Source organism: Pleurodeles waltl, chromosome 5 (genome assembly GCF_031143425.1).
Source record: "Pleurodeles waltl isolate 20211129_DDA chromosome 5, aPleWal1.hap1.20221129, whole genome shotgun sequence".
Classification (NCBI taxonomy): domain Eukaryota; kingdom Metazoa; phylum Chordata; class Amphibia; order Caudata; family Salamandridae; genus Pleurodeles; species Pleurodeles waltl.
Window position 1 is genome coordinate 520790652 of NC_090444.1, and position 26854 is coordinate 520817505.

General features: G+C 46.1%; 1 protein-coding gene across 5 annotated transcripts in view; it reads right to left on the minus strand.

The window, feature by feature from the left end:
* RALGAPA2 (Ral GTPase activating protein catalytic subunit alpha 2) overlaps positions 1-26854 on the minus strand; it is a 1651508-nt gene that overhangs the window by 1158332 nt on the left and 466322 nt on the right. For all 5 annotated transcript variants that reach the window (XM_069234346.1, XM_069234347.1, XM_069234343.1 and 2 more), the window contains exons 7-9: positions 21718-21833; positions 11800-11938; positions 78-277 (exon numbers count right to left, since the gene is read on the minus strand). In XM_069234346.1, coding sequence (XP_069090447.1) covers positions 78-277; positions 11800-11938; positions 21718-21833 — 455 coding nt within the window. The remainder of the gene's footprint in view (positions 1-77; positions 278-11799; positions 11939-21717; positions 21834-26854) is intronic.

Below are 26854 nucleotides of genomic sequence, written 5' to 3' on the forward strand. Positions count from 1 at the left end.
CTTCGTTATTTAGAACCAGGAACTCTTGCAAATACAGTCATTTTAGTCCATAAAATACTTTTATTGTTGTAGCATACCTGAATTATTTTTGGCAACACATCTCCTCCATTCTTAGTGCTTTGAGATGTAGATACATACTTCTTTTCCAGGAAAAAGGTGACAAGCCATTTAATGAATGCCACTCGGGCTGCCATAAAAGGGATTTTTGTGCTGTAAGTGCTTTCATTGTTACGAGTAGCAGTAGTATAGGACGGCTTTGGTCTCAAGCCAGGAATATCTGTGAGATAGACAGCAAAGAACCAAGTTTATTCAAAAAATGCTGCTTAAACTGGTCATTAAAGTTCTTTTTAAGAGCTATTCAAAATATCTAGAGTCGAAATATAACATTGAAGGTCATCAAAACATTCACAATTCCTTAGGAAAACAAATAATAAAATAAGTTCACTGTAAAATGCTTCTGCAAATCTGAAATTTTTGTTAATGTATGTGCATTATAAGGAAGCACCTCCCACCATTTGCCATTAGACAAACCTATACATTTTCACTGTTTACCATTAAACAAATATATATTTACATGTATACTTAATATCCATGAAGTTAGTGCTGCTGCCCCTGTTCTGCTGCATTTCGTTGGCTCTATGTAGTTATGGTTCAGCGGAACTTTCGACTTAAAAGGCATTTTTTGATTTGCCCATCACATTTGACCGAGATGGACAGATGTGCACCAAATTTCGCAATGACTTGCCGTAGTCAGCTAAGGCCCAGCGCGTCAATTTTTGTGAAGAACAGTGCAGGACAAAAGATCTACAGAAGAACAAGTGAGGTGAAAATAAGATGAAATTTGCCACTTTAGTTCCTACCTGAAGTGTAGGCTGTGCAAATGTACACCATACTTGGCATAAAAGTAGAACTTTACTCTTAAAGCATGTTTTTGCTGGTGTGATATGCATTGGGGGTCCGAAGTTTTTGACAGATAATTGTCTTTAAAAATAACTGAGCTTGCATTTAAGGATTAACACTTTTGTATATCACTGTGTTCGCTGAGGATTCTCAGATCTGATCCAATCTAACTGGACAAGGGAGCCTTTTTTCTGTCGTCCTTTTAGATCCATCATCCCAAATTTTAGACCATGAATCCAAGTGTTCTAATTGGTTGGCCACAAAGAAAAATTTCTCTGGTGGCACCTTCCAGGTTACAATATTCCAATATGAAGCACTATGGGCCTCATTATGACCCTGGCGGTAGAGAACCGCCAGGGCCAACGGGGGCGGGAGCACCGCCGACAGGCCGGCGGTGCTCCCTTGGGCATTCTGACCGCGGCGCTTTGGCCGCGGTCAGAACGGGAAAACCGGCGGTCTCCCGCCGGTTTTCCACTGCCCGTAAGAATCCTCCAAGGCGGCGCAGCTCGCTGCGCCACCGAGGGGATTCTGACAATCCCTACCGCCATCCTGTTCCTGGCGGCTCGCCCGCCAGGAACAGGATGGCGGTAGGGATTGTCGTGGGGCCCCTGGGGGCCCCTGCAGTGCCCATGCCAATGGCATGGGCACTGCAGGGGCCCCCGTAAGAGGGCCCCGCTAGCATTTCACTGTCTGCATAGCAGACAGTGAAATACGCGACGGGTGCAGTAGCACCCGTCGCACCTTCCCACTCCGCCGGCTCGATTACGAGCCGGCATCCTCATGGGAAGGGAGTTTTTCCCTGGGCTGGCGGGCGGTCTTTTGGAGACCGCCCGCCAGCCCATGGAAAAACTCATAATACCCTCCGCGGTCTTCTGACCGCGGAGCGGTATTATGGAGGGCGGCATCCTGACGGGCGGCCTCCGCCGCCCGCCAGGGTCATAATGAGGCCCAATGTCCGGTAAAACAAACTAATAAGGCCTTATAAAGGGCTGGATGAGCACACCCTGACCACCAGGTAATAGTGGGAGCTAACCTGAAAGGACATAAGCACAACCCCTGCATGCTGATGTCTGTTTCTTGCTTGCCTCTTTGTGCACCATGACATGAAGCGAGAGACCAGTGTGCCAATCCCCAACATGGGACCTTTCAAGATGATAAAAAGAAGCCACTGCAATGGATGGAAATGTGAAAGGACTGTAACAGAACTGAAGTTTAAGTATCCAGCAGAATGAGCATTACCAAAGGTAAGTAACTTGTTCTTCTAACAGCTGATTCCTCACATTAGAATAGATAAAAAACAATACCTCCACGAGGTGGAGGGTCTGTGGAGTGTACTCAGACAAAAAAGTCCTGTAGGATCAACTGGACGAAGATCTTAACACAAAGGAATATGCACCTTGACAGAGTACTCTTCTAGATCGCCTTCCCTTCCTTAGCTCTGAAGAACCCACAAAACGTTGATCATTAAGCTGATGGTCCTTGGTACAATCAGCTTAAAGCCCTTCTGATGTCCAGTCGATTAAGCCTCTCCTCCCCTTTTGAGGAGTGTGAAGGAGTGAAGAAAACCAGAAGGGTGATGGATTGCCCAACATGGACACAAGTCACTTTGGCCACGAAAGCTCTCAGCACCAGATTGTCGAGAAAAAAGTGGTGTAGGGTGATTTCACAGACAGTGGCTGAAGTTCACTCATGTCACTAGTGATCGCAATGAGGAAGACAATCTGTAGAGTCGGAAGACACAGCAATTAGCTGTGCATCACTTGAAGGATGTACCCATGAGAAATGTCAAGATAAACCTTAAAGTCCCACTTAGACATCACAAGAAGTTTTGGAGGGAACATGCAAGTTATACCTATAATAAACCACATCATAGGTGGTGATGTAACCAAGGACAGTTGGTCCAGCAATCACAGAAAGGGGTGACACGTAACCTTTAATAATTCCCACTGCAAGGTGTTGCTGACCAAAGACAATATAAACAGAATAACATCCAACAGCTTGAGTCTTGCAAACTCCACACCAGGTCATAAATATGCCCAGACACCTGGCATAAATGGACTTTGTGTAAGGCTGCCAGGCTGTGAGAATGACTCATCACTTCGAGAAGCAATTCAAATGCAATTAACTGCTGCTGCTCAATCTCCAAACCTGGAGGTGTAGATTGTCAGGTTCCTGTGAAGGACCCTACCCTGCTGCTGCAACAGGAGGGACTCTAAGTGGGAACAGATGGTGATACTCCGAAGTTCTAGGTACCAAACTCTGGCCCAATCTGGAGCCACTAAGATGATTTGGGTCCAGTTGTTTCAGGTCTTTTTTTTAAATTGGACAAAGGGCAGGAACAGAAAGACACAGGACCCACGACCCCGCTCTGACCTGCTAGTTGTCACATGGCGGTGACATTGTACATTAAAAATTACACAGGTTTCCCCTTGAAGGATGGCACGGCCCTCAACACCAAACAAATGTCTCACAACTTTCAACAGATTGATATAGAGCAGGACTTCTGCTGGAGACCAGTGTCCTCTGCTCTCCTCCTCTCCAGCCTGGTAGTAATGCATCAATCAACAACATCAGCTCTGGGTGGGGAAAGCAGAAGAACAGTATCTGGGCCAGCACAAAGCACGTATGTTGTTGCATCTTATCCATTGTGAATTGTTTGAGCCTGGGAGAACCTAAAGTCCTCCGGGACCGCTGGCAAGATCTCCCTGGCCAGGTCTCAGAGGGCATGCATATAGCAGAACAGCAAACAGACTGCATTTATCAAACACAGCAACTGGCTAGTAGAAGAGAACATTTGTTTTCCAAATGCATCAATCCTCCTGGACACCCTATTAGGGAAGTCGCGGGGAAAGAATTGAGGTAAACCTTACTGGTCAAAGTCTGCATTACCAGCCTCCTCTGGAGTAGGATGTACAGTGAGAGAATTAAGACGGTAATGTATTGGTCTGTAACACCATGCACCTGCCTATTCACTGGTGAGCAGGAATAGGGCTTTGACTAAGCGCTCAAAGAATCAATGAGAGCCTTATTGAAGGGGATCAAGGGTCCGGATGTTGCAAGCCCAGGCTGCAGGATTTCTGAAAGGACGTTAATCTTGGTCTCAAACGATAACAACTGCAATGCCAGCTTCACAGCTGCTCATCGGATTACACCCTCAAAGAGCACACTCTCTTCAGCTGGTGGTTCAAGTGACATGTCGAATCCAGTATTAGAGGAGGTATCAAGCAGCTGTCATCTTGTAAATCCATGTAATAATTCCCATCAAAATGAGGGGTTGATAACTACCCCCAACCCAATCATCATCATCTCCCTCTGGTGGTGTACCTTGTTCATAGTCTGAGGCCTCTTGCAAGAATGGCACAGAGAGAGAGACACAGAGGCCATACCCTGGACCAGGAGCAGGACTAACCTAAGGGTCTCGACTTGGCACGTTCAGTAAAGTAAAGATTCACTACTTGGCTCCAGATTGCCTTCAGATGCATGAGGGTACACTTGTTGCACGGCTGAGTGATGCCACCATCCCAGGCAGCAGGGATGGGCATCTATTCTCCAGAATCACAATATGACTTGAAGCCTGTTGTTTTAGGCGGGGACATTACTCACTAGCACAATGGTTTTATAACTTTATAAACTGTTATAATGCCAACAAATGTGGGAGCAGAGCTCAGGACTCAGTGTGGAAATAAAGGAACTGATGTGTACACGCAGAGGTGGCACCTATAAGTGGCTTTGTGTATTTTGGTACAGGCCTTTTATTGCCATTGAGCAGAGACCTTCCATTTTTGTGTTTCCCAAAACACTAAGTGCTTGATTACGATCTTCGGGGATGGCACACACTGTCACAAATGTGAATGTTATTTTGTCCATAGGATATAATGGAATCTTAACACAGCAGACTGGATATCAGTCACATTTGTGACGGAGTACCACATCCACCAAGATCGTAATCTGGCCCTAAGTGCTGGGTAGTGTGTGAAACAGGGGCGGCTCCTTCGCTAGGGTGAGGGAGCGTCACCCCACTGGCTGTGCCAGAAGCAGACAAATAAAACGATCTATCGTTTTGATAGGTCTGCTTCTGGCACAACAAGCAGTGCAGGGAGGAGCGGGGCTGGGCCACGGGAGGTGGGAGGGAGGAGGAGGGGAGAGTGCAACTAAGTGCCCATGTGTGTTTGGCCGACCGTCTGAGGCCGGCCAAACACAAATGAGTACTTGGGTTTCTCCAGCCTGACTGTGTACACAGCCAGGCTGGAGAAACTGCAAAGACCCCAGGGCTGTCATTGCTGCACTGACCCATCCTGGTGCTGCTTTCATGCAAGGTTTTGCATGAAAGAAGTGCCAGAATTGCTGGGGAGCCTGTGCTGGTGTCCCAGCAGTGAATGCTGAGATGCCAGAGGAAGAGGAGTGTGAGGCAGCAGGGACGGAGGCAAGATAAGTTTTTATTTTTAAAAATGTTTTACCTTGTCTCTGCACCCCCCCATCACCACCGCCACCCCTCTCACATTATGCAGGGGGTGCCGCTGGTGTGAAACATGAATTTATGTAGTGTTTTGCAGCCTCTATTTCACTGAAAACAAACATAACAGACTTCTTTCTAGAGTGGTGATTTTTTTTTCGTTCAGGTGGCATGTCCTTGGATTCATCCTGAAGCAAAGGTGAAAAAAGGTCCTACCAAGATCATTACGAGGTGGGGTCCACTGTGCAGCTGTAAGTGGGTTGCCAAGAAAGAGATTGCGCTTTTTACATGTGGCAAGATTCAATGTCGCCAGGTTCAGTAACCTAAAACAGATTTTTAGATATTAAACACTGCATGTATGTATTATATCTCAGCAAATTAGAATGAGAGATACAAATCAGGGCCAATTTATTCAATTCTACTTTATTCAGAACAATGAGCACACCAACCTTTTCCAATTAGAAGCATATGATTAATGGAATTTTATTCTGCTTTTTAAAGTGAATTTTATATAGTACTTAGAGGCTTTTTTGGGTAAAGCACACAAATAAAGCAGGAATCTAGTGCTCAGACTGGCAAATGCAGGGACAGTAGAGAGATCCTTTTGTATGCACCATGTTAGTCTTACAACCAGGTTTTGGGCAACCTAAAATTGGCTGATCAGTTCTTCTAGGTAAGCATATAGATCATTACAATAATCGCATAGAGTGCTGGCGATCATTACAGTTATTATGGCCATTTCTCTTAGAAGGACATGAAAACATTACTTACCAGCGGTAATAATCTTTCTCATGGATCCTCTTACCTGCCTGCAGAATAATAGCAGGTGGCAAACTGGATCCACAAACTACAAAGCTCTGAAGTCGCTAGTCAGGGGCACTGGCTTCATATCCACACCAGGAGCAATTTTGGATAACATCAGATTCCAGCCATAGAGGAGAGCGGGTGGATTAGCATCAACATTAGGTAGGGCAGTACAAAGCTTAAATTGGAACTGTATTAATTCTTCCCCATAATATAGTCATCAAAGTGGAGGGGACCTGAGCAGATAGATAAGGAATCTGCAGGTAGAGTAACGACCAGAAAGTTAAATACAGCAGTTAAGTCATTTTGTTCATCAGATGGATACTTCTATGTGTAGATTCCTCACCTGCAGAATACATTTCCATGCAGTCCATTCCATCACAAGAGGGTTGATGAATGGTCAAGGAAATCCTGCCGAACTGATCTAGCGAAGTGACCATCGCTATGAACCTTGGAATCCAGGTAATAATGCTTAGTGAAAGTATGTAGGGAGTGATTTGCAGATCTCTTTTATAGGAACCCCTCCGGCAAGGACAGAGGTTGATTATTTAACTCTGGTGGAATGAGCTCCTATGTCTTCCAGGGGTTCCATCTTGGCCAAAGTATAGCAGGTTCTGATGCAGAGAATAATCCTTCCGGACAGCATCTGTTTCTGGACTGCTATGTCTTTCTTTTAATTGCAGTACACAACGAAGAGCTAGTCCTTCAGTCGTATGTCGTAAGTGTAATCTAGGTAAACTGATTGTCTATCCAGGATTAGACCTAAGCAGATGCTCCTGCTCCTTCGTCAGGTGGGCGCAGAAAAGAAGGTTGGCATGGTGATGAACTGGCCTAGGTGAAAGGGAGCCACCACTTTAGGAAGGAAAGCCACTGTGGGTTGACACACCAGTATGTCAAGGAAAAATACGGTGAATAATCGATAGAAACTCAATAGGCTGCAATAGGCTAACCAATCTCGCAGAGTTACCTGACACAAAAACACTGTTTTTAGGATTTACATCCACAACTGTGAAAGGGCTAAAACAAATTCCAACAAAAATGTAAAAACCTGATTTAGGTCTCCACAACAAAAAGAGTTGGTGGACACAGTTTAGTAGACCCAGTCAGGAAACGCGGCAGAGAGGAGTTTAGATGTGGCTGCTCAATCTCTGGGCAGGAAGGTGGAGGCCTTCGAAAGATTATCTGTTCTGAATGGCATCTAGAGCGTGGGGCAGAGGGAGAAGCGTCAAAGGTCCACATACCACATCTCCTTGGCCAGTCCAAGACCATTGGAGTGACTTGGGCCCGGTCTTGGCAAATCTTTCTCAGATTTGGAGTTATCGAGGGTATTTGGATGGCTTGAAGTTTCACCTCAACTGAAATGCATCCCCCAAGGCTTCTCTCAGTGAATAGATACTGGAGGGCATATAATTGCTGGCATTAAGCCTTTTCAAAGGAAGCAAACAAGCCACCTGAAGGCTGCCTCACTGGGTTATTAATTCCTGGGCTACCACCAGCAGGAAACGCTACTTGCTCATGCTGTCAGTTTTTACATTCGGGGACTGCGCTAGGCGACTGACTGTTAACCAGATCACTTGAAGAGGTGACCAAAACCCAAGCCTCAACATGTCTAGGGAAGTCAGAGGAGACCCCACACCCCCTTGCTTGTTCATGTACCAAATCTTTCATTTACTGTTGGACTTATCTGGACATACTGACAAATGGAGTGGAAGAAGGCTTTGAGCACAGAATCACACGTAGTTCCAGCAAGTTAATCTCCAGATCTTCCAGATAACTGCCCCTTCCCCCCTCCACCCAAGGTTGGAGGCATCCTACCCTACCATGGCCCCAGTCAGGAGAAAGGACGATGAAGCCCATCCCAGGGTGCAGGTCTGCCTCGATTCCCACACCAAATCACAACCGCTGTAGTACTCTGGGAAGTGATTAGTTCTGATAGGTCTCCCTTTGCTAAAACCATCACCTGCAAAGGCACACTGCAGAGCCCTCATAAGCCAAACTGCGCGCAAGATCAGGAGAACGCAGCAAGTCAGAAGAAGCATCAGTCGGAAGAAGTAGCAGGCGTAAGACCTTCAGGACTGGAACTTGCACACCATCAAGAAAGAATGGGATCATCTCCTGGATGTTGACAATACTCTTAAAAAGAGGGAAGGTGCAGAGAAGGTCAGTGTCCAGGATTAGATGAAGGGAAAGCATGGTTCTGATGTGGGTGCAGCTGGGTGGAGCACTTTAGTTACGTTTTTCTTGACATCTACCTTCAGTTAACTGAGATCCGACATAGAGGGGTCCTGAAGAAAGCGGATGGCATATTCAAATGCAAGCAGGCTGAAACATGTTGGCCATTTGATGTGAAGGACATGTAATTTGTTCCCGTCACATCACACAGTTTTTATTGTTTTGCTATGCCAGTCATTATAAATTAGGTATTTACCTGGGTATAGAGGCAATTAAACTCACTTTCACTGCACTTTCCACAGGTCCCATTACGTCTCCATAACCAGTGGCGACTCTTCCTCCTGATGGAGGCGAAAGTCCGGATGATGATGTTATTGACTATTAGTACACCAGAGGTGATAAAATACCACTGGCAGAAACTAGCTGGTGTGGGTCTAATAAAACTTTCTTGGAGAACCTTTTAAAAGAGTATATTGTGAGGTTTCACTCCCATTGATGTTTATGATATCCAGACTGGAAGCTGAGTGAATGCTTTGTATCGCTTCTGCCTACCCCACTGTTTTTTTCTGTGTGTCCACTGTAGCGAAGACTGGTTCAGAAGATGAAGATCCTGTGGCTAGATTACTTCCCTTTACCATGCTTCTAGTGTTTCTATGCTTCCAAAGTTTGACTGATGAATGAGAAGATGGTGTTCTGGACCATGGCCTTGATTTTGATTTTTAACTTTTTTCTTCAACTGCATTTCTGAGAAAGAACGAAGGTTTTTCACCTGTTTAGGCTCTGCTGAGACACATCTTGGTCTTCATAAGACAGACTGTTTTGGTGGTGTTTAATTCTAGACAATTTTATTGTATTCGGTTTTTAAAAAGTGACCTGCAGATGGCATGCAAATTGATAATGCACTGAACTAAAAATGTTAGTGTGCATGACAAATAGTTAAATCTAATATGCTCCAGGTCTGGGTGCCCCAAGGTGAAGACTTTACTTTTATTACAATGTAGGCATAACCATAAGGCAATGCCTGTATCCATTTTAATTGGGCTTAATTCTAGGAAATTAATCACCACAATTTAAAACAATCACTGGCACAGCCAAAAGGTCTCACCTTTGGGACCTTACAAGTATTTAGTCATGCAGCACATTAAACCTTTATCAGAAATAAACTGTGTTTGTACATTCCGTCACAAACATGGCATCAAACTATAATGGTCACAACATCCCCTAGAGGGCATCACAATACAAATAGTATTTGAAATAAACATGGTCATGTAACCATATAGTCAGTTCCTAGAGGGCATAACCACAGGAAAAGAAAAGAGCAGAAAGCACTGCATTGTGTAGCCATATATTCAGCCCCCACATATATATGTACACACATATATACACAAATATATATACATATATATATATACACATATCTATACATGAGGATAAAGCCCTGTGCCACTTCACAAAGGTTTCTGATATAAATTTGCCCACTCACACTTGATGACCTTTCCATTACTGTCTCTGGGGGTATGAGAACAGATGCAAGGTCACCTGTGTCCCTGTCTTTCAGTATCCCAAAGTGGCATGAACGTGTGTCACCCTTTATTCTCTATTGATACTCCTCGTCACTTCTTCACTAATCTCGCTTGTACCTTGGACCATATCCAGCATCTCAGACTTCACCACCAATGCCAACCACTAAGGGATCCTCAAAATTCCAACAGCACTTCTTACACGTAAGTAAACTAACACAATTTGGTTTAGCGTCACTGGGCTTCAAAAACGTTTGCAACATATCAGTGTCAACAAAGGAGAGAGATGAATGGAACCCTTCGAACTGCTGTATTCAATGCAGAACATTAAAATAAGGGAAATGTATTTTGGCCTATAAAAACAATAGCAAACAAATCACATAACTGCTGCTTTTAACCCACTCCATTCCTCATTCATAAAGTCTATGTAATTAATTAAGTGTCAATTAATTAAGTGTCTTCCTGACAGAGCTCAATTTATGGGAGAAAATTGCAGAAACATCCTCAAAATGTTTGATAATGCTGCAGAATGGGACAAGCTCACTTTGTACGTCTGGAGGTTGAAAAACAGGCTAGCTGCAGTTTGCTGCAGTTTACGGCAGTTTGTAGAGATCTGCGCTAAATTCTGTGGGAACTTTGTGTTGAGATTCTACAAATGTATACGGACTTAAAAAAAAAAAAAAATAATAATACTAACACCAGGTTTTGGTTACAATTAATTTCTTCTAGCTACCCTTACTCTTTGGACAACAACAAGCTTATGTCCGTGAATATCTCAATTCAATCTTGGCTGAGTTTGACCAAGTGTGGAACGCACACACCAGAAAGAAATGAGTAACAAAGTTTGGCAACACTGTTCTGTCCACTTGTTTCACATGTTTAAATTAGAGTAGCATCAGAAATACAGATGGCCAGTTTTTCAATGAAACAGGATTTTAACTCGTTTCAGATGCACGTGTTTCTGTAGGCAAATTACGATTGTATCTCTCTCACACTTACACTACCTAATGCGAAAACCTATGTACTTGCTGCAACAGCAGACATCCGAACTTCACACGACCCCAATACATACTATGCAGAATCTACTCCTCAAGCAATACTCTTCTTTCAAGGTCTTATTTATGATTACGGAACTCTTAGGGGATCCACATAAAAGCAATTACAAAAACACCAGTGGGAATAAAATCATTAAATACACAAAATAAATATGCAACTACTGCGGGCATATCAATACAAGTGTAAAAAAGGAGTAAAATAATTAAAAACAATTTAACAAAACATTTCAAACGGAGGCATATACAGTGAATGTAGTGCTTCCGCAGCTGAACGCATAGAAAGTCGTAGGTAAATTGGTCTAAGCCATCTCCTTTGTGATGAAGAAAGTGCAGTGCAAACAAACAGGACATGCTTCAAATCCTTGTGCCCATTGTTACATAAATGACAAATTATGGAGGACCCATACCACTTGGCCAGAATGGAATTAAGCAGTAACATCCCCAACCGGTTCCAAGAACGCCTCAACCCATGAGGTAAGTTCCAGCCAATGTATGGTTGTGCTCTCCTTACAGAGATTGAGTTACTTATGTTTAAAAAGTCCCTTTTTCTTTGACACCTTTCCATATCCATGTGTAAATAGCTACTTAATCGACAATCCTAAAATGACTTGAAGACCTTATTAGGGATACAAAAGTGCTCTACAAACAGACTATAGCACGACCCATTGCTGGCAATGGTAGTCCGCATAACACATGGTTAATTCTCAGAGACCTCTTTGCCCATCTAAATTAACTATAAACCGGTGAATGATTTTTAACATTTCTACTTCCCATTGCTCGATAAAAATGTTTCCGATTGTTTTTAACTTTAGAGATAAATTCTACCAAGAGGGGAGGAATGTATTTTCTTGCCTTACACTATCTAGTGCCAACAAAATTACATGTGTTTACTTACCAAGCACAGGCTTGTAGAGGTTAGTTAACTTTGTAAAAGAAGGGAATAGATGAGGCAGGTAATATTTTTGAAACAGAGTGAAGAGAAATTTAAAACCCGTGTCCAGATTCTCCTTATTCCTCCATTCCAAGCTTGCAGCCTGAAACACAAAGAGAACACGGTCAGGCAATAATCAATAAGCAAACAGACGCACAAGATAAATGTGTGTAATAGGTGTATTCCAGAGTTGGAAATTTTAACAATAATGGAGATAGTGTTCTAACCAGCAAGTGAACAGATTCTCCTGCTTTCTATGTCCCCCCTTGCCCAGTGCATATACTCATCAATATTGCACATAAAATGTTTTCCAGCAACAATGCCAGCAAAACCCTTCTAGCAACTTCTACAATATTAAATAAAAAAGAACAGACAAAGAAAAAGATTGGTTGTAAAGAGGTTAAAAAAAACTTTACGTTTTTACCTTTAACTTAAAGATTGTATATCTTTAAGCCTTTTTATAATTTTTTTTATTTATGTATTTATCCAATTTTGATAAACATAAAACAACAAGCCCAGGAGCAGAGCAAACTCAGACACAGATAATCCCGGCAGTGGCCAAGTGTCAACTGTTTTTCAGCCAGTCAATGATAAGATATAGCAATGGAAATATTCCCATCATGCTCAATACATCAGGTTCCATCCAACACAACATGTACTAGCCATTGGGATTAACATTAGAAACACACCTCAAGGATAGAGGCTAAGGGCCAGATGTAGCAATGGTTTTTACCCATTCTGTGTCTATGGCAAAAAGTGTTCGTACATCCGGCCCTAAATGCTACCACGCTCCCAGGACTGAAAAGAACAGGTCAACAACCAACAACGGAGATAAAAGGCAGCAGAAAGGGACACGGCAGCACAGTCATCCATCCCAGCAATCAAACATGGCACTGACGAGCAACAACCCAATGCTGATCCTCCATGTGCGCGGCTGACCAAAAAAGCACGCAACATTTAATTTAGGAGACTCCAAAAAGGAGCGCAGGGGTACCCAAATGTCCCTCGGGCGGGAGCCCTCAGGGACCAGTTCCCCAAAAATTGTTAACTGCTCCTGACAGAACGCCGCATCTCGCAGCCAGTCAGCCCCGCGAGGGGCCCGGCCTCTCCCCCAACACATCGCAACTCTGTGCTTAGCCAACAGTAGCAATAGACCCACCAGTCTCCGCAAAGCTGATGGCACCCCGTATACCAGTCCAAGCAGCGCCAGCACAGGGGAGAGGGGCAGATCCAAGCCAGTCATCTCCGCAATCGCATGCATCACTTCCAGCCAAAAGGCACGCACCTCCCCACAATTCCACGGCAAGTGTAGAAAATTTGCATCAGGGGCGCAACACCTTTCACAATTAGCATCCGCACGCAGCCCCATAGCATAGAGACTTTGAGGGGTGTAATATAAACGATGTAGGAATTTAACATTTATAAGCCGCAGCTGATAATTCGGCAACAGTGCTCTCGTGTGCACAGCATTTCTTCCGAAATGTCTTCCCCTACATCCATTTCCCACCTTGCTTTAGCAGACATGGCATTGTCCCTCTGCTGTTCCTGCAGACAGCCATCCAGCTTAGTAATGAGTTTGCGCGGCAACTGCACACACCACAACATCTCCAGCACCAGGCAGATCCTCTGGGTCGTCGGGAGACCTGCAAATCGCGCGCAGAGCATCACACAAACACGCAGGACATATAACCGGTGCAAAGCATTATCTACTCCATCTCTAAGCACCGCCTCCGGGGAGATCAACCGTCCCTCCTCAAACCAATCTCCTAAAGAAGACAGGCCCAAGCCGTTGAGGAAGTCCCGCAACTGCACATCCCGGGACATCCTCTGATCGGCGACATCTAGCACCGGCAATGGAGGAGCAAAGGGTTCACTTGTCCCAGACTGGCGCAACATAGCCGCCTAAGCTCTGGGGGTGCACGCCACTGTATCCACGCCACGAGACCGAGACAAGCACCCAAGGACCCGGGGCAGCCTATCCGGCCACACCGCATTGCTCTCAGGTGCTAGATGCGGTAGGTAGCGCACGGGCGAATGCAATAGTACGCAAAATGGGCCTGCACACAATAATAATAAAGCTCCAAATCAGGGGCAGCAAGGCCACCCAACTCGAAGGGCAGCACCAGCTTCTCCCAGGTAAGCCTGGGCAGCTAACCCACCCAGACCAGTCGTATCAGGGCCGAACGGAGGCACCACAAAAAGCCAGCAGTAAGTGCCAGAGGAAGGTTCACAAATAAATACAGAAATTTTGGCAGCACGACCATCTTGGCAATGGCAATGCGCCCTATAAGCGGCACCTCAATCCTGTCTTCCAGCCAAGCTACTAGCCTGCCATAATTAGCCAACCAAAGCGTTTCAACATCACAGCTCAGCCGTATATCTTTAAGCCTTAACGTACAAAATAAGCCATGGGTTTCAGAATTCCCAATTTGTTTGAGCAGCTTATCACGTGTCAGTGCGAAATAAAACCGAGTAGGGCTTTCAAAAGTCTAAAATAGCAGATGATCACTAAAATTAGTGCTCTAGCCCAACAGGAGTTAAGACAAATTATCTCACACTAATTCACCTAATGAAAAATTCCCTACCTGAAGGAACTTTCTCAATGTGGACGCCTCCAAGTCATTCATCAAACTATCCACTGGAGGTAATCACTGAGCTGCTTCATGAAACAAAATTAGGACTAGTTCCCTTGATAAGCCTTATTAGGAGCACAGCCAAATCAGCCACATGGACTTATTGAAAACAGTAAGAATATTGATGATAATTTCCCAATATTGTTAGATTTTCCTAACGCCAGTATTCAGACCTCATCCACATAAATAACAGGTCTGCTTTTGCTGTCTACTGCTCCCAAACATCAGAGACTCTCTAGGCTGATTGCTATTGGGTTACATAACCAAATGAAATGTTCCTAATACAGACCTGTAAATATTTTGAACCAATCATTGGATAAAATAGCAAAGCATTAACAACCTCAAATTCCAGGTTGCATAAATGCATAGTAAAAAAAAAAAGGAAGCAAGTCAGCACGTAACACTACTGGGCTCCACTGGTACAACCAATCTTGGTGTAGGCCTATTTCACCATACATCATAATATCTGGAGGTTCTGCAGGAGGTCAGGTGAGTTAATGAGTAACTTCCTATATATTAGGAAAATAGCTTTAGCCGGCACTGGTTCTAGCAGGAGCCTATCCACTAACGGTGCCATGACATCTCAACGCATGTCTCAGCTGCACATATCTAAACTGTTCCGAGTTGCCCAAGTCATACCCCTCCCTCAAGTCCGCAAAAGGCACAAATAACCCCCCTCTCCCGATGTCTCCCAAATACTCAATTCCAATCAGCCACTATTGTCAAAATCACTGCAATTTCCCAACCTCGCGCAGCAATGTGCAGTTCCAAAGGGGTGTCCAGCTTGTCAGTCTGTCCGCCCATCTCATAAATTTGCTAGTCTCCTTCCAATCTCGAACCACTGACTGGGTGTGTTGCAGCATCCGGCCCGCTCCCCTAGAGCCATAAAGGAGTGATCGATATCACTTGTCTCCCATAGCTTCCCTGTCTACTCGATACGCTGGGTCGTCCCAGGCTGCAAAAACCCATTCATTTATTATCCTTAATTGAGCTGTCCAGTAATAGAGGCACATGTTTTGACCTCCAGTGCCCCTTCGAATACACAATGCTGGAGCTTGGGCAAAGAGATACAAGAGCTACCCCCATCCCACAGGAGATGGCGAATTTCTCTATTGATTTCCCTGAACAGTTCAGGGGCACCCAATAGGAAGTATTCTGACAGACATATAATAGACGAGGGAGGGCCATCATCTTGAATGTGACTTCCCTCCCCATTAGGGATATCAGGAGTACCTGCCAATGCGCCACGTCCCTTCCGAGGGGCTCCAGCTGACGATGCAGATTTTCCCTCAGAAAAGTGTCAACCGATCGCGTGATGTGGATACCTAAATACTTGAATCATTTGTTCACCACCGGAGCCTTGCAGTGCGCCGGGAGCAGACGGGATCTCCCCGTGAGGGGGAAAACAAAGACTTCTCCCAGTTGATTTCGCCCCCTGAGTATGTACCAAAGATCTGTAAGATGTGGCGCAATCTATCTACTGTGGTGTGTGGCCTGGTGTCATACAAAAAGATCTCATCTGCATATTCCTCCTACCTCCCTACTCCTAAGATTCCTGTTACAAGAGGATCCTGCCTGATCCAGGCTGCAACAGTTCCAGCGCAGGAGCAAAAAAGCATTGGGGAGAGTGGGTAGCCCTGCCTTGTTCCCCGCTGCAGGGCAAATGGACGGGAGGTTGCCCAGCTGACCCGCACCTTCACTCTCGGGTCCTGGTACAGGAGCCTAACCCAGGCACAAAAAAAGGTACCAAATCCCATCTTGGCCAGGACAGCAAAGAGATATGTCCATATGATACTGTCAAATGCCATTCGAGCACCCATAGACATCAGAACCGCGTCTTCATTATCAGACACTCCAGTCATATGTAGAACAGCATACAGCCGCCTCAAATTAAGCCTTGTGCTTTTGTGAGGCATGAATCCTGCTTCATACAGGTGGATCTTGGTCATGATTACTTTTTTAAGTCTAATTTTGCCAGGACCTTCTCCAGTACCTTGGCTTCCACGTTTAAGAGAGAGATGGGTCGGTATGAACTACAAGCCTCAGGGTTCTTGCCCGGGTTCGGTATCACCACTATCATGGCCGTGCGTTGATCCACCAGAAGAGCCCCCTTCCTCCTACCTTCCCTGAACATTTCCCTCATATGCTCCACCACTTCGACCATACATTTGTATAATTCCACGGGTAGGCCGTTAGGGCCTGCTGCCTTTCCACTCTGAAGTTCCCAACCTCCTCCTCCTCAGTCAGATCCTGCTCTAGTTCCTTCCAGTCCTCCCTAGAGAGGGCCCGGAGGGAGATATCTTTTAAAAGGTCTGCACATTTCTCCTCGGTATGCGTGGATGGGGACTTGTATTGTCTCTCATAGTGTGTGGTAAAAGCCTCAGCAATGGCTTCCCTGGTAGTATGTACCCCCACCTTGTCTCTGTGTCACCACCCAGTTCCTCCCCTTATCCCAATGTTCCAGCCAGGCTATGAGTTTATTCGCTTTGTATCCGACATCATAGAGACGGCACTGTGTCGCCAGTGCGTGCGCCCTAGGCTTATTTTCAGCCAGGTCTCGGTGTTCTTGCTGCCGCAACTGAAGCCTATGGTTTTGATCTGGATCAGGACTCACCCCCCCCAACCACCTCCACCTCAGGAGTGGCATTTTCTTTTTCTACCGTCTCACATTGCAGACTGCGCTCCTTTCTTATGCTGCCAGTCAAGGCCTGTGCGTATCCCCGCAGGACCGTCTTTAAGGCTTCCCACAGGACGCTTTGTGAGTCAACCATTCCTACATTTTCTCTGAAGTACTGAGTCACCCGTTCTTGCATCTCGTCTTGGAAGGACCTGTCCTTAAAGTACCAGGAATCTATCCTGCATGGTAGAGTTGGTCCCCACTCCAGGACCCGTCAGTCCAACCATCACTGGAGAGTGTTCGGATATACTCTGTGGGAGGTGATACGCCCCATGAAACTGGCCCATCTGTTTGGACTGAGTGAAAATGTAATCAAGACGAGAGTAGCTATTGTGTGCATGTGAGAAGTACGTGTGCTGTTTGTCCATGGGGTGATGTTCCTGCCACAAATCAACTAAACCCATCACCTCCATGAACGATTTGAGTGGGCCTGCATCGGGTACCCCTCTGATGCCGGAAAGCTTATTCCACTCCAGGTCCATTGCATCATTCATGTCCCCTCCCATCACCAGCGTTCCCATGGGAAACGCCAGTAACACCTCAGCTATCTCGGGAAGGGTTTCCACATGCAGTTTTGGGGGCATATATATAGAACAGAGATTGATCGCCCCGCCCTCTGATAGTGCCCGTCTGTGCCACAAATCTCCCCAACGGGTCTGTCCACGTTGTTCCTGGAGTGTAAGGGGCCGCTGACTTAACTAGGATTCCCACTCCCCTGGAGCTGGAAGTGAAACCGGAATGTGCCCGGAGGTAGTAACCCATTCGGTCAAGTGCTTTATATCTACTGCCCCTTAAGTGCGTTTCCTGCAGAAGGACAAAATCTGGCGAGTGCCTGCAGATGTATTGAAGGACTATGGTACGTTTAATCTTGTTCCCTTGTCCGTTTACATTCCATGTCATGATCTTAATCACGGAACTGTGCATGGGCATAGTAATTCAGTTACCACCAGTGTATCATTAGGCCGCAGCCCAGACCAGCCACCCTGCTCCCCCCTCCTCCTGCTCCATCCACAGCCCTGATCCGAGGCTCCTAGCATCGCTAAGCATTTGCACGTTAAACATTTACTCAACATCTGAACACCTGCAAACAACATTCCCTTCCCCACCATCCACCTCCCCGCTACCCTGCATGGCAGGCATAAGATAGCCCACACCACAACTTGCAGAGTGCCTGTCGCCCCCACTGAACCATTTAACTAGATTAGGATTTGCTGGCGTCGCCAAACAAGTTAGACTACTTTCACATACACATTACCCCTTTTTGCAAATATAATATTACACATCCAGAATGGTTATTCCTCCTTCCAATCTCCAAATATTACTGAGTGTGAACCCCATTTTCGCACAGCACTCAATAGCAGTGCCCTCTCCCCATCCCCGAGTACCCAAATGTGCTTTGTGTTGTTGAGTCTTATCGCAGTTCGCCCGGATCTTGTGTCCATCGTGCTGCCCGCCAGTTGTGCACGCCTTGGCCCGCACTCAGTTTGACAATTTAGGATTATTTGGTGTCTCCTCCAGGTCCAGTTACGCCTCTGGCTGCTGCTCCACTGGTCTACTGTCCTTGGCTACCACTTTCCCATTCTTTTTTATTCCTCTTGGGGCTCATCTCCCAGGAGTACACCAGCCCTCCGCCCACCCCCAGGCCTCCGCAGGTGTGTTGAAGAACCTAGACTTTGCCTCCGACACCACCCGCAGTCGGGCAGGGAAGAGCATCATGTATTTTATGTCTTTGAAGCGCAACATTTTTTTTTACCTCATTCAACTACGTTTTCGCTGTACCTGGAGCGTGAAGTCTGGGAAAAAGTGGATCGCAGCGTTCTCATATTTAATGTCTCCATATGAGCGGGCTGCTTGTAGGACAGCATCCCAGTCTCTATAGTAGGATGACCTTCCAATGATTGTTCTAGGCAGGGCGCCTGGCTTTGGCAATGGCACCGGCGCCCTGTGTGCCCGCTCTATAGAGAGTTAATTATAAGGTCCTCTACAGGGTGTTAATTATAAGGTCCTCCAGAAAAAGGCTTGCACTGGGCCCTTCCGCACCCCTCTACAGGACCACCACCACTCGGAGATTTTTCCTCCTCACCCCGTCCCTTCTGATCCTCAAGTCGCACAGCCATTATCTCCTGCTAACAGATGAGATGTTGGACCTGTTCCTCCAGCTTCCTTGACATTGACTGTAGCAGGTTAATATGGGATTCCGCAGATGTGACCTTATCAGACATCTTCTAGAAACTGCCGCATAGCAGGGTTACATCCACTATGACAGCATCAAGTTTGGGTTCCAGGGAGGTTTTCAGGTCCCGAATCGCTGCCATGATGGCTCCTAGTGATGGCTCAGGTACCTCTGGATCCTTCGTTGCCTCCCCCCATCCCTGCCAGCACTCCCTGGAAGCTGTGTGGCATATTTGTCGATTTTGTTCAACTGGACCATGCTTGTTCCTTTTGGTTTCAACACTGCTCCTATTTCTCACTGTTCCTGCGGTGACAAACTCCCAGGGGCCCATTTGTGTAACCCAGTCGCCGCACTTCCCCATGGACCAGCGGGTAGGATTCCTCCACGGCCCACCTAAGTTCCAACTCTGTCTCGACCGGGGCAGTGCTAGCTCCAGTCCATCTCCCCCATAGGCTTCGTCTACTGTATGTTTCTAGCTTCTGTATGGGGGAGGGGGCGTAGTTGGTGTCTCCTGTTCGCCCCCACACTACCCCTTGCGGTCCTGTTCACTGCTCTAGTCCAGGCCCTCCAACTCCGTTTCCCTGGGTGGCAGCCACACCGGTACACCTCCTCCTGCACCGCTCTGATCCCCCCCGGGGGTGTCCCCTGCAGAACTGTCCCAGATGCAGGGGGAGGCCCACCACTGCTGTTCATATATTTTGGGTGGGGCAGAACCCAGCCCCCACTTCACGCTCCTCCCTCCCCCACCTCCCCAAGGTCTCACACTGCCAGGCCCGGGCCCTTTGATAGCACTATACCGGGGGCAGGTCTCAGCCCCCTCCACCTCACCTGGGCCACCTCCTCTTCAGCAGTCGAGGATCTCTCTTCTGGACAGGGCCGGGACACTCCCTTGCCTCAACCCAACCACTGGGCAGGCCCAACGACCGTTGCCGCTCCACGGGCTGTGGCTTGTCCCTCGACGCACACCCAGTCACCTTCAGCACTCGCTTGAGGCAGTCCCACGGGCCCAGTCGCTACCTCTGTCGGGGCCCCGATCGCTGGGGCCGTCCCAGCCCTCATCTACGGGGACCCGGGACACTCTTCTTGTCAGCTGGCCGCTCGGGGCCTACGGTGCCTCGATTCCGGGGCCTCTCTCGTTCTTCGTGGCTACTGCAGGGAGGCCTCCTGCTTCTCTATGCGTGTCCCACCTAGCACTTCAGGGGCCCCTCTGTAGCTGGATGTCTTTGGATGGATGGCGGATGTTGGGGTGAATGTTTCGAGCTTGCAGGAGCTAAATTAATGTGCCACCACCTTGTTAACCGTTAAGCACCACCCCCTGGGAAGGACATCTCAAAAAAGGTTGGGGAGGTAGAGTTTGACAGGGTTCATCACAAAGAAGCATGAGTAGGAAAGAACTCAAAAGGAGGCGCAGGGGAGAAAAAGGGACCTTATAGAGGTCTATATTGTAAATTACCCTGAGAGAACACTGGAAGCAGGAGGAAGGACACCGTGCTAGAGCATCGAGGAGTTCAGTACTACATAGGTATGAATGGTCAAAAAGACATCAGGAATCCATCCCTGCGACTTACCACATGATTTAATTTTTTCAAATCTGAGCTACGCTTTGGAATACACATGATTTACCCAGTGTGGTGACTCAGTGGATGAATGCCTTCACTCTTGTGATCTGTTCATCTCTTGGTTACTGGTTCAGATCCTGGCAGGTCTACTGAGAATTTAATCCTTCAGAGGTTGCTACAATGAGTACTATAGAGTTGGCTTACAATAAACATGCATTACCTACCAAGAGACACCACAGGGGTGAATATGCACTCTACACATACACCTGTTATGCTAAGTTTTAGTGAGTCATAAAAGCAATGACAAAAGGTCTTCACATCATTTAAAAACATTTGACATTAGTTCCAATATTTCCTGCATTAGTGGTCTTCCATTGTTGGAGGAGAATTTACCTACACATCTTCACCAAACTGTCATTGGAGGGCATTGGTTATTTGGTGACAATATGGACACATAGAAAGAATAGCAAAGAACTGAAGATTCACTATTAGGCGATAACTAATGTGGAAACTCAAAGATTGAGGGTTCATGTCTGCAATACATATAGACATAAGAATTCATGGTTTAAACCCAAGATTGGCAAGTCTAATCAAACAGTGCAAATGCGTAGTTTGTAAATGTCAGAAAAACAAAATCATCAAAAGGGATTTTTTTTTTTTTTTTTTAAGCAAAATATGCTCAGCTATCTTCAAATTTAAGCAACGGCGTAGGAGCACCAGTACAGAAAGTAACATTTTTAAATGCAGGGCGCTGATTGAAGACTCTTAGCAGGAAAAAACGTCCTCTATTCAAGATAAATTAAAAAACAGAATATGTCCAAATGTTTTAGAATTTCTCACCTGAATGACCATATACTTCAGAAGTATCTGGAAGTAATAGCAGTTCTGGTCCTCAATAATCTTCTCACCCGATACGGCTGGAAGAAGAGGGGTTATCTCCTCTGGAAATATCTTACCTAAATGTAGAAAGGAAAAGTTGTAACCAGCCAAAATAAACCTTAACCTGGAACACATTAGCCATGCATGTCAGAAACCCTCAGATACAAGTTAAAGAACAAAATATGTACATTTTTCCAGTGAGATCATCAGTTTACACACAAGTAGAATAGTGGAGGCCAGAACTATTTTAGATTAAAAACAATCAGAGTGTAAAGGCTTCTCAGACACCGAGAAGGGACAACGTAGTAGAAATTCATATTAACTTTCATCCACATCGATACTCACTCATACATCAATATGATATAATGCAGTGCTTATATCGGTCCTTGTGAATGCCTGCAGTTAAAAGCAAATGGAATAAGATATACATGCAAGGTAGGTAAGACAACACAATTATTCTATCCTCTTAGTTGCAAACATTTTGTGTCCAACACTACGCTAGCAGCCAATGAGAAGGAAAAAAGCATGACAACAAAAATACATTTTTATACATGTTAACAGTAGGCACGGCATTCTTCATATATAAATTCATAATATTAACATTTTTCTGCAAAACAAACTGCATTATCCCAGTGTCCTTCTCCAGAGAGGTAAAAAAGTGTATCGCTCATAGGAATGGCATAGGCTTGTAAGTTTGGACAATGTGCTCTCTAACCAATCAGTTTTTAATACAAACAAGAGAGAATTTTATTTTTCCCCAATTTTACAACATAACGCATCTATATGTATAACTTACGCCCATCGGACTATATGGCTAAACCCCTTACCCAAGAAGACTGGTTTCGATGGAAGGCTTCATAGAGAACACTGGATTTAAAACTAAGGTATTAATTGCTCTAGAGCCCCAGCAAGGAAAAACCTGCTCTAAAGCAAGTACTCTGATGAACACTGATTTGTTGTCTTCCTTGGGTCTCCCAGAACCCAAAAGCAAGAGGGCATGCAGTGGAATGGTGAGCGGTCGACTCCATCTCATGCAACTTCTTTTGCCTCTATCTACAGAGATGAAGAGCAGGGCAATGCATGTGGCACTCTTGTGCCGCAAAACGTGATCTCCCCAGTCAGCCAGATGACAGAAGATTGCTAGATCAGCCTGCACATTCCCACAGTCAGCACACACCCAGCTCTCCAGACCCTTGGCAGCAGTGAGTGTGGTCCAAGAAAGGAGGAGGGGGAGGGAAGCCCAGTAGGTAGTGGGAGACAATGGCAGGAGGGCAAGTATTTTTATTGTACTTTGGGATAGGGGGCCCTACTGTCTACAGGGGATTGGGAGGGAGGCCAGCTTTTAATTTTTTTTTAACATGGAAGTAAAGTTCTGCTGATACTTATGGGGAGGGAGTCAGGATACCATTTGTTTTTCTAATTTAGTTGGGGATGCGACAATGTTGTGTGGAGAGAGGCCAGAGTTATAGTATTCGGGGGAAGGATTTTAGCACTTGGGTAGTGGAGTGTTGGCTTTACCTGAAGTTTTGACAGGATTTCACGTACATTTAATTTTTAATGTACAGTATTAGATGTGATAATAAAGGTGAGGCCAAATTGTGCATGGCTCTATCCCTTTGCTGTAGATCTGAACAGAAGAGGATCTTAGGAGACCAGAATAAATTGTAGAAGAGTAGTTACCAAAATAAAATACAATTTACTACTTCAAGGTTCAAGTAACCTCCTCGACAACTTCATCTTAACTCTTGTTCTGTAACAGCAGTCATGTTGACAGCTGCTCAAATCTATTTCTTTATTAAATTATTTAGCAACAATACCAGGGGCCCACTATAGGGATCTAGGAGTTACATGCTTTAAACGTGGTTTTGGAACAAGAAGTAAACTTCTACTGTGTTAAGAATGGATGGATGGTCTCAGGTTGGTGTGGAATGTGATAAAGCTACTAGAGAGGTAGTTAGATGCCAGACCACTTACTGCTTTGAATAAAACTGCTAGAAGCTTGTACAAGGGTTTCCTTGGGGGCAAGCTAGTACACTGGAAGTGATATTCAGATGTGGGATAGGCCTGGGTAAACTGCGGCAACTACGTTTAAAATCTTGTCTAGTGATGCAGAGAATTACCTAGAAGACTTTTGCTGCAGTTCAGTCTACTAAATACTACTGAGTGAATTAACTTTTTGCTGGGTTTAGCTTGTTGTTGTAGGCATTATGATGTATAAGGTAGTGGAACTTGATGCGAATCTCTGAATGTTTAATTTTGAAAAAGTGTAGCTGCAGTTGGAGTGGTCTAGTTCGCCCGACAGTCATGTACCCTAGAGCTCAATAAAGAAGAGAAGGCTTTTCTACTTATTATGGTAAATGAGCATCTTTTTATTGGTGACAATGACTGGCAGAAGAGTAACCCAGTGTGCAGCACAGAATTCGTAAAAAGGGAGGGGGGGGGGGGGGGGGAGTGCACTCCAGTGCGAGGACCTTCGAGATTGTTATGTCTCCTTCAATCCCTCTGGCAGCTGTATTGTGGATCACAATTCCTCTTGCCTGGCCTGGGTGAATTGCGTCTAGAGCCAGTCTCCAGTGCAACTTCATAGTTTCTGTCACTCTTCAGTTCCTTGGTAGTGTGTGGTCTAGCTGTTCAGTGGCCATACTGGAAGTTTTTTTTTTTTAAACATAGTTTATCGCCCATAGAAAAAGATACTATTGTGTGTGCATCCATCTTCGCAGCATGGTGAAGGTTTTTATCTACCATATCAATCAACGTAAGTCATTTTGGTTAGATATGTAAATGAATGTGGTCCACCGCCCTGAAACAACTACTTGGTGGCCAGTTTGAGTCATTATTATATGACCCACTGCCCGCAAAGTAATTGTTGGAGCGTCCAGCTTACACGTGCAGTAGGACGATAACACCTTCAAGAATTAAGTGGTACGTGTATCACCCACAGAAAAACATCCAATGGTTGATGCTTTTGGATCTCACTGTTTGTGGCAAATCTTTTCAGAGCACGGTGTAGAGTGGCTGAAATAGTATTGCATGAGTCGTCTGTCCCTGTGGGTATCGATGATTCGCACGCCTTTGAAGCTGGACTCTAAAATTAGCATCTTAATACTTTCAGGTGACATGTCAGTGAAGTGCACACCTGACATCATAAATATGATATACAGTGATATTCACTAAAGGCATATTCAAGTGTTAGAAATTGTATACAAATGCTAATAGATATTTAATTGATGTTGTATATTTGGGCTGGTGAGATTAACTGTAAAAGGAATATATTCTTGGCAAATTGGAGTAATTGCTTATCAGATTTAAATAATTAGGTATTTTTGCAGACATAATGTATAAAATTTATATTAGCAGGACTACTACACTGCCAATATGCAACAGGGTATTGTACCACCATCCCATTTAAATCCTAGTTCAGGAAATGTAGGTGTTGAGTGGGAACAGTGGAAAGAGGATTTTAAGTATATTTCAATGCTTTGGAGGGTGATGCATTCATGCAAAAGAAAACAATATGCTTTGCTGAAACATTGTTGTGGGAAGAAAGGCAGAAAAATATTCAAGCATTTACTGGCCAACCTGTTATGGATGAGGAAGATATACAAGACGTGTACGCATCAGTCATGAGCATGCTAGACACTAGGTTTAAAACTTACAAAAATATAATTCTGGGAAGGCATACATTTTATAGACGTCAACAATTGCTTGGTGTGTCAATCTAGAGTTTTGTGGGGGCACTGAGAAGTCTAGGTGCTACATGTGGATACAAAAATTTTGAAGAGGAACTCATCAGAAATCAGACTGCTGATCATACTAATTACAGAAAAGTACAGGGGACCTTATTGGCAATGTCTAATCTTACATTGGACAAAGCTGTGGAAATCACAGCTGTTATTGAAAGCACTTCCATCATATTTAGTGGAAATGCCACTTTCTGCTCAAAAACCAAAATCTCTGTAAGTAGTAGCCAGTGTCAAATCTAAAAGTAATATGTTGAAACCTGTTAAATACACTAGTTTCGGTGGGCGTGGCCAAGATGGTGGCGTGATCGGACACCGGACCCGAGCTCCGCCACCCGGGCCTTCCCCGGCTGTTTAATGGGCCCAGCTGCCCTCGGAGGGGGACCCCCTGGCGTCTGACGCGCTGGTAGGCGTCCCGCGTTCGGGGCTCAGAGCCTGCCGAGAGCCCTGTGGCCTGATGGCGTGCCCGGACGGCGGGGTGTCTGGGCCTCGGGCCGTGGCCAAGTGTTGCGTGCGTCGCGGCTGGCGCTTTGGCCGCGCGGCCGCAGAGGGAGGAAGAGAGGAGACCGTGGGCCTAGAGTGGATGGGGGCGATCGCAGTCCCTCCAGGAGGTCGGTGGCATTGATCAGGCCGCGGAGGGCCGGACCTGGGGGACGGAACGCCCGAGAGTGACGGCGGCAGGCGGAGCGGCCTAGTCCGCGTAGGCCGGGAGGCTCGGTGGGTAGCCGCCGCAAGCTGGACTGAGGGGGCTTGTGGGGCTGGGGCCTCCCGCAATCCACATGTGGTCGGTGGGCCGGGCCCCTGCCTGAAGAGAGGCCCAGTGGACAGGAGGCTCGGCGTGGTCCTCGCCCAAGCTGGACAGTGGTCGGGCGGGGCGCCCCCTAGGCCTGGTGAAGGCATGACGGTCCCGTGGAGTGCCAGCCTTGGGAGAAGCAAAGCAGGCCCAAGCTTGAAGTGGGAAGAGAGGGGAGGACGGTTCCATCTTCCAGATCTGGTGGGCTCCTGGGCCCGTGCTGGAGTCTTGGTGCAGATGGTGCCCCGGAGAGGACGACACTTGGGGGGCAGTGCGAAGGGCCGCGGTGGGTCCTGGTTCTTCTGCAGCCGGCTGTGGTGCATGGTCTTGATGGCGTCTTCTAAACCCAAGAGGGACCAGTCGGTGAGGGAGATGCTCACTCGGTCTCACCTGCCACAAAGCAAACCGATGGAGGACTTGGCCTCGGCGAGGGGTCCAGATGACCGTAGCGATTGCGAGGACGACGGGGGAGCGCCTGTCACGAAAGGTTTCCTCACCTCCTTATTTGACTCCCTCAGAATGGACTTGCAGGAACTTCGAAGAGACATTTCCCAGGAGTTGAAGG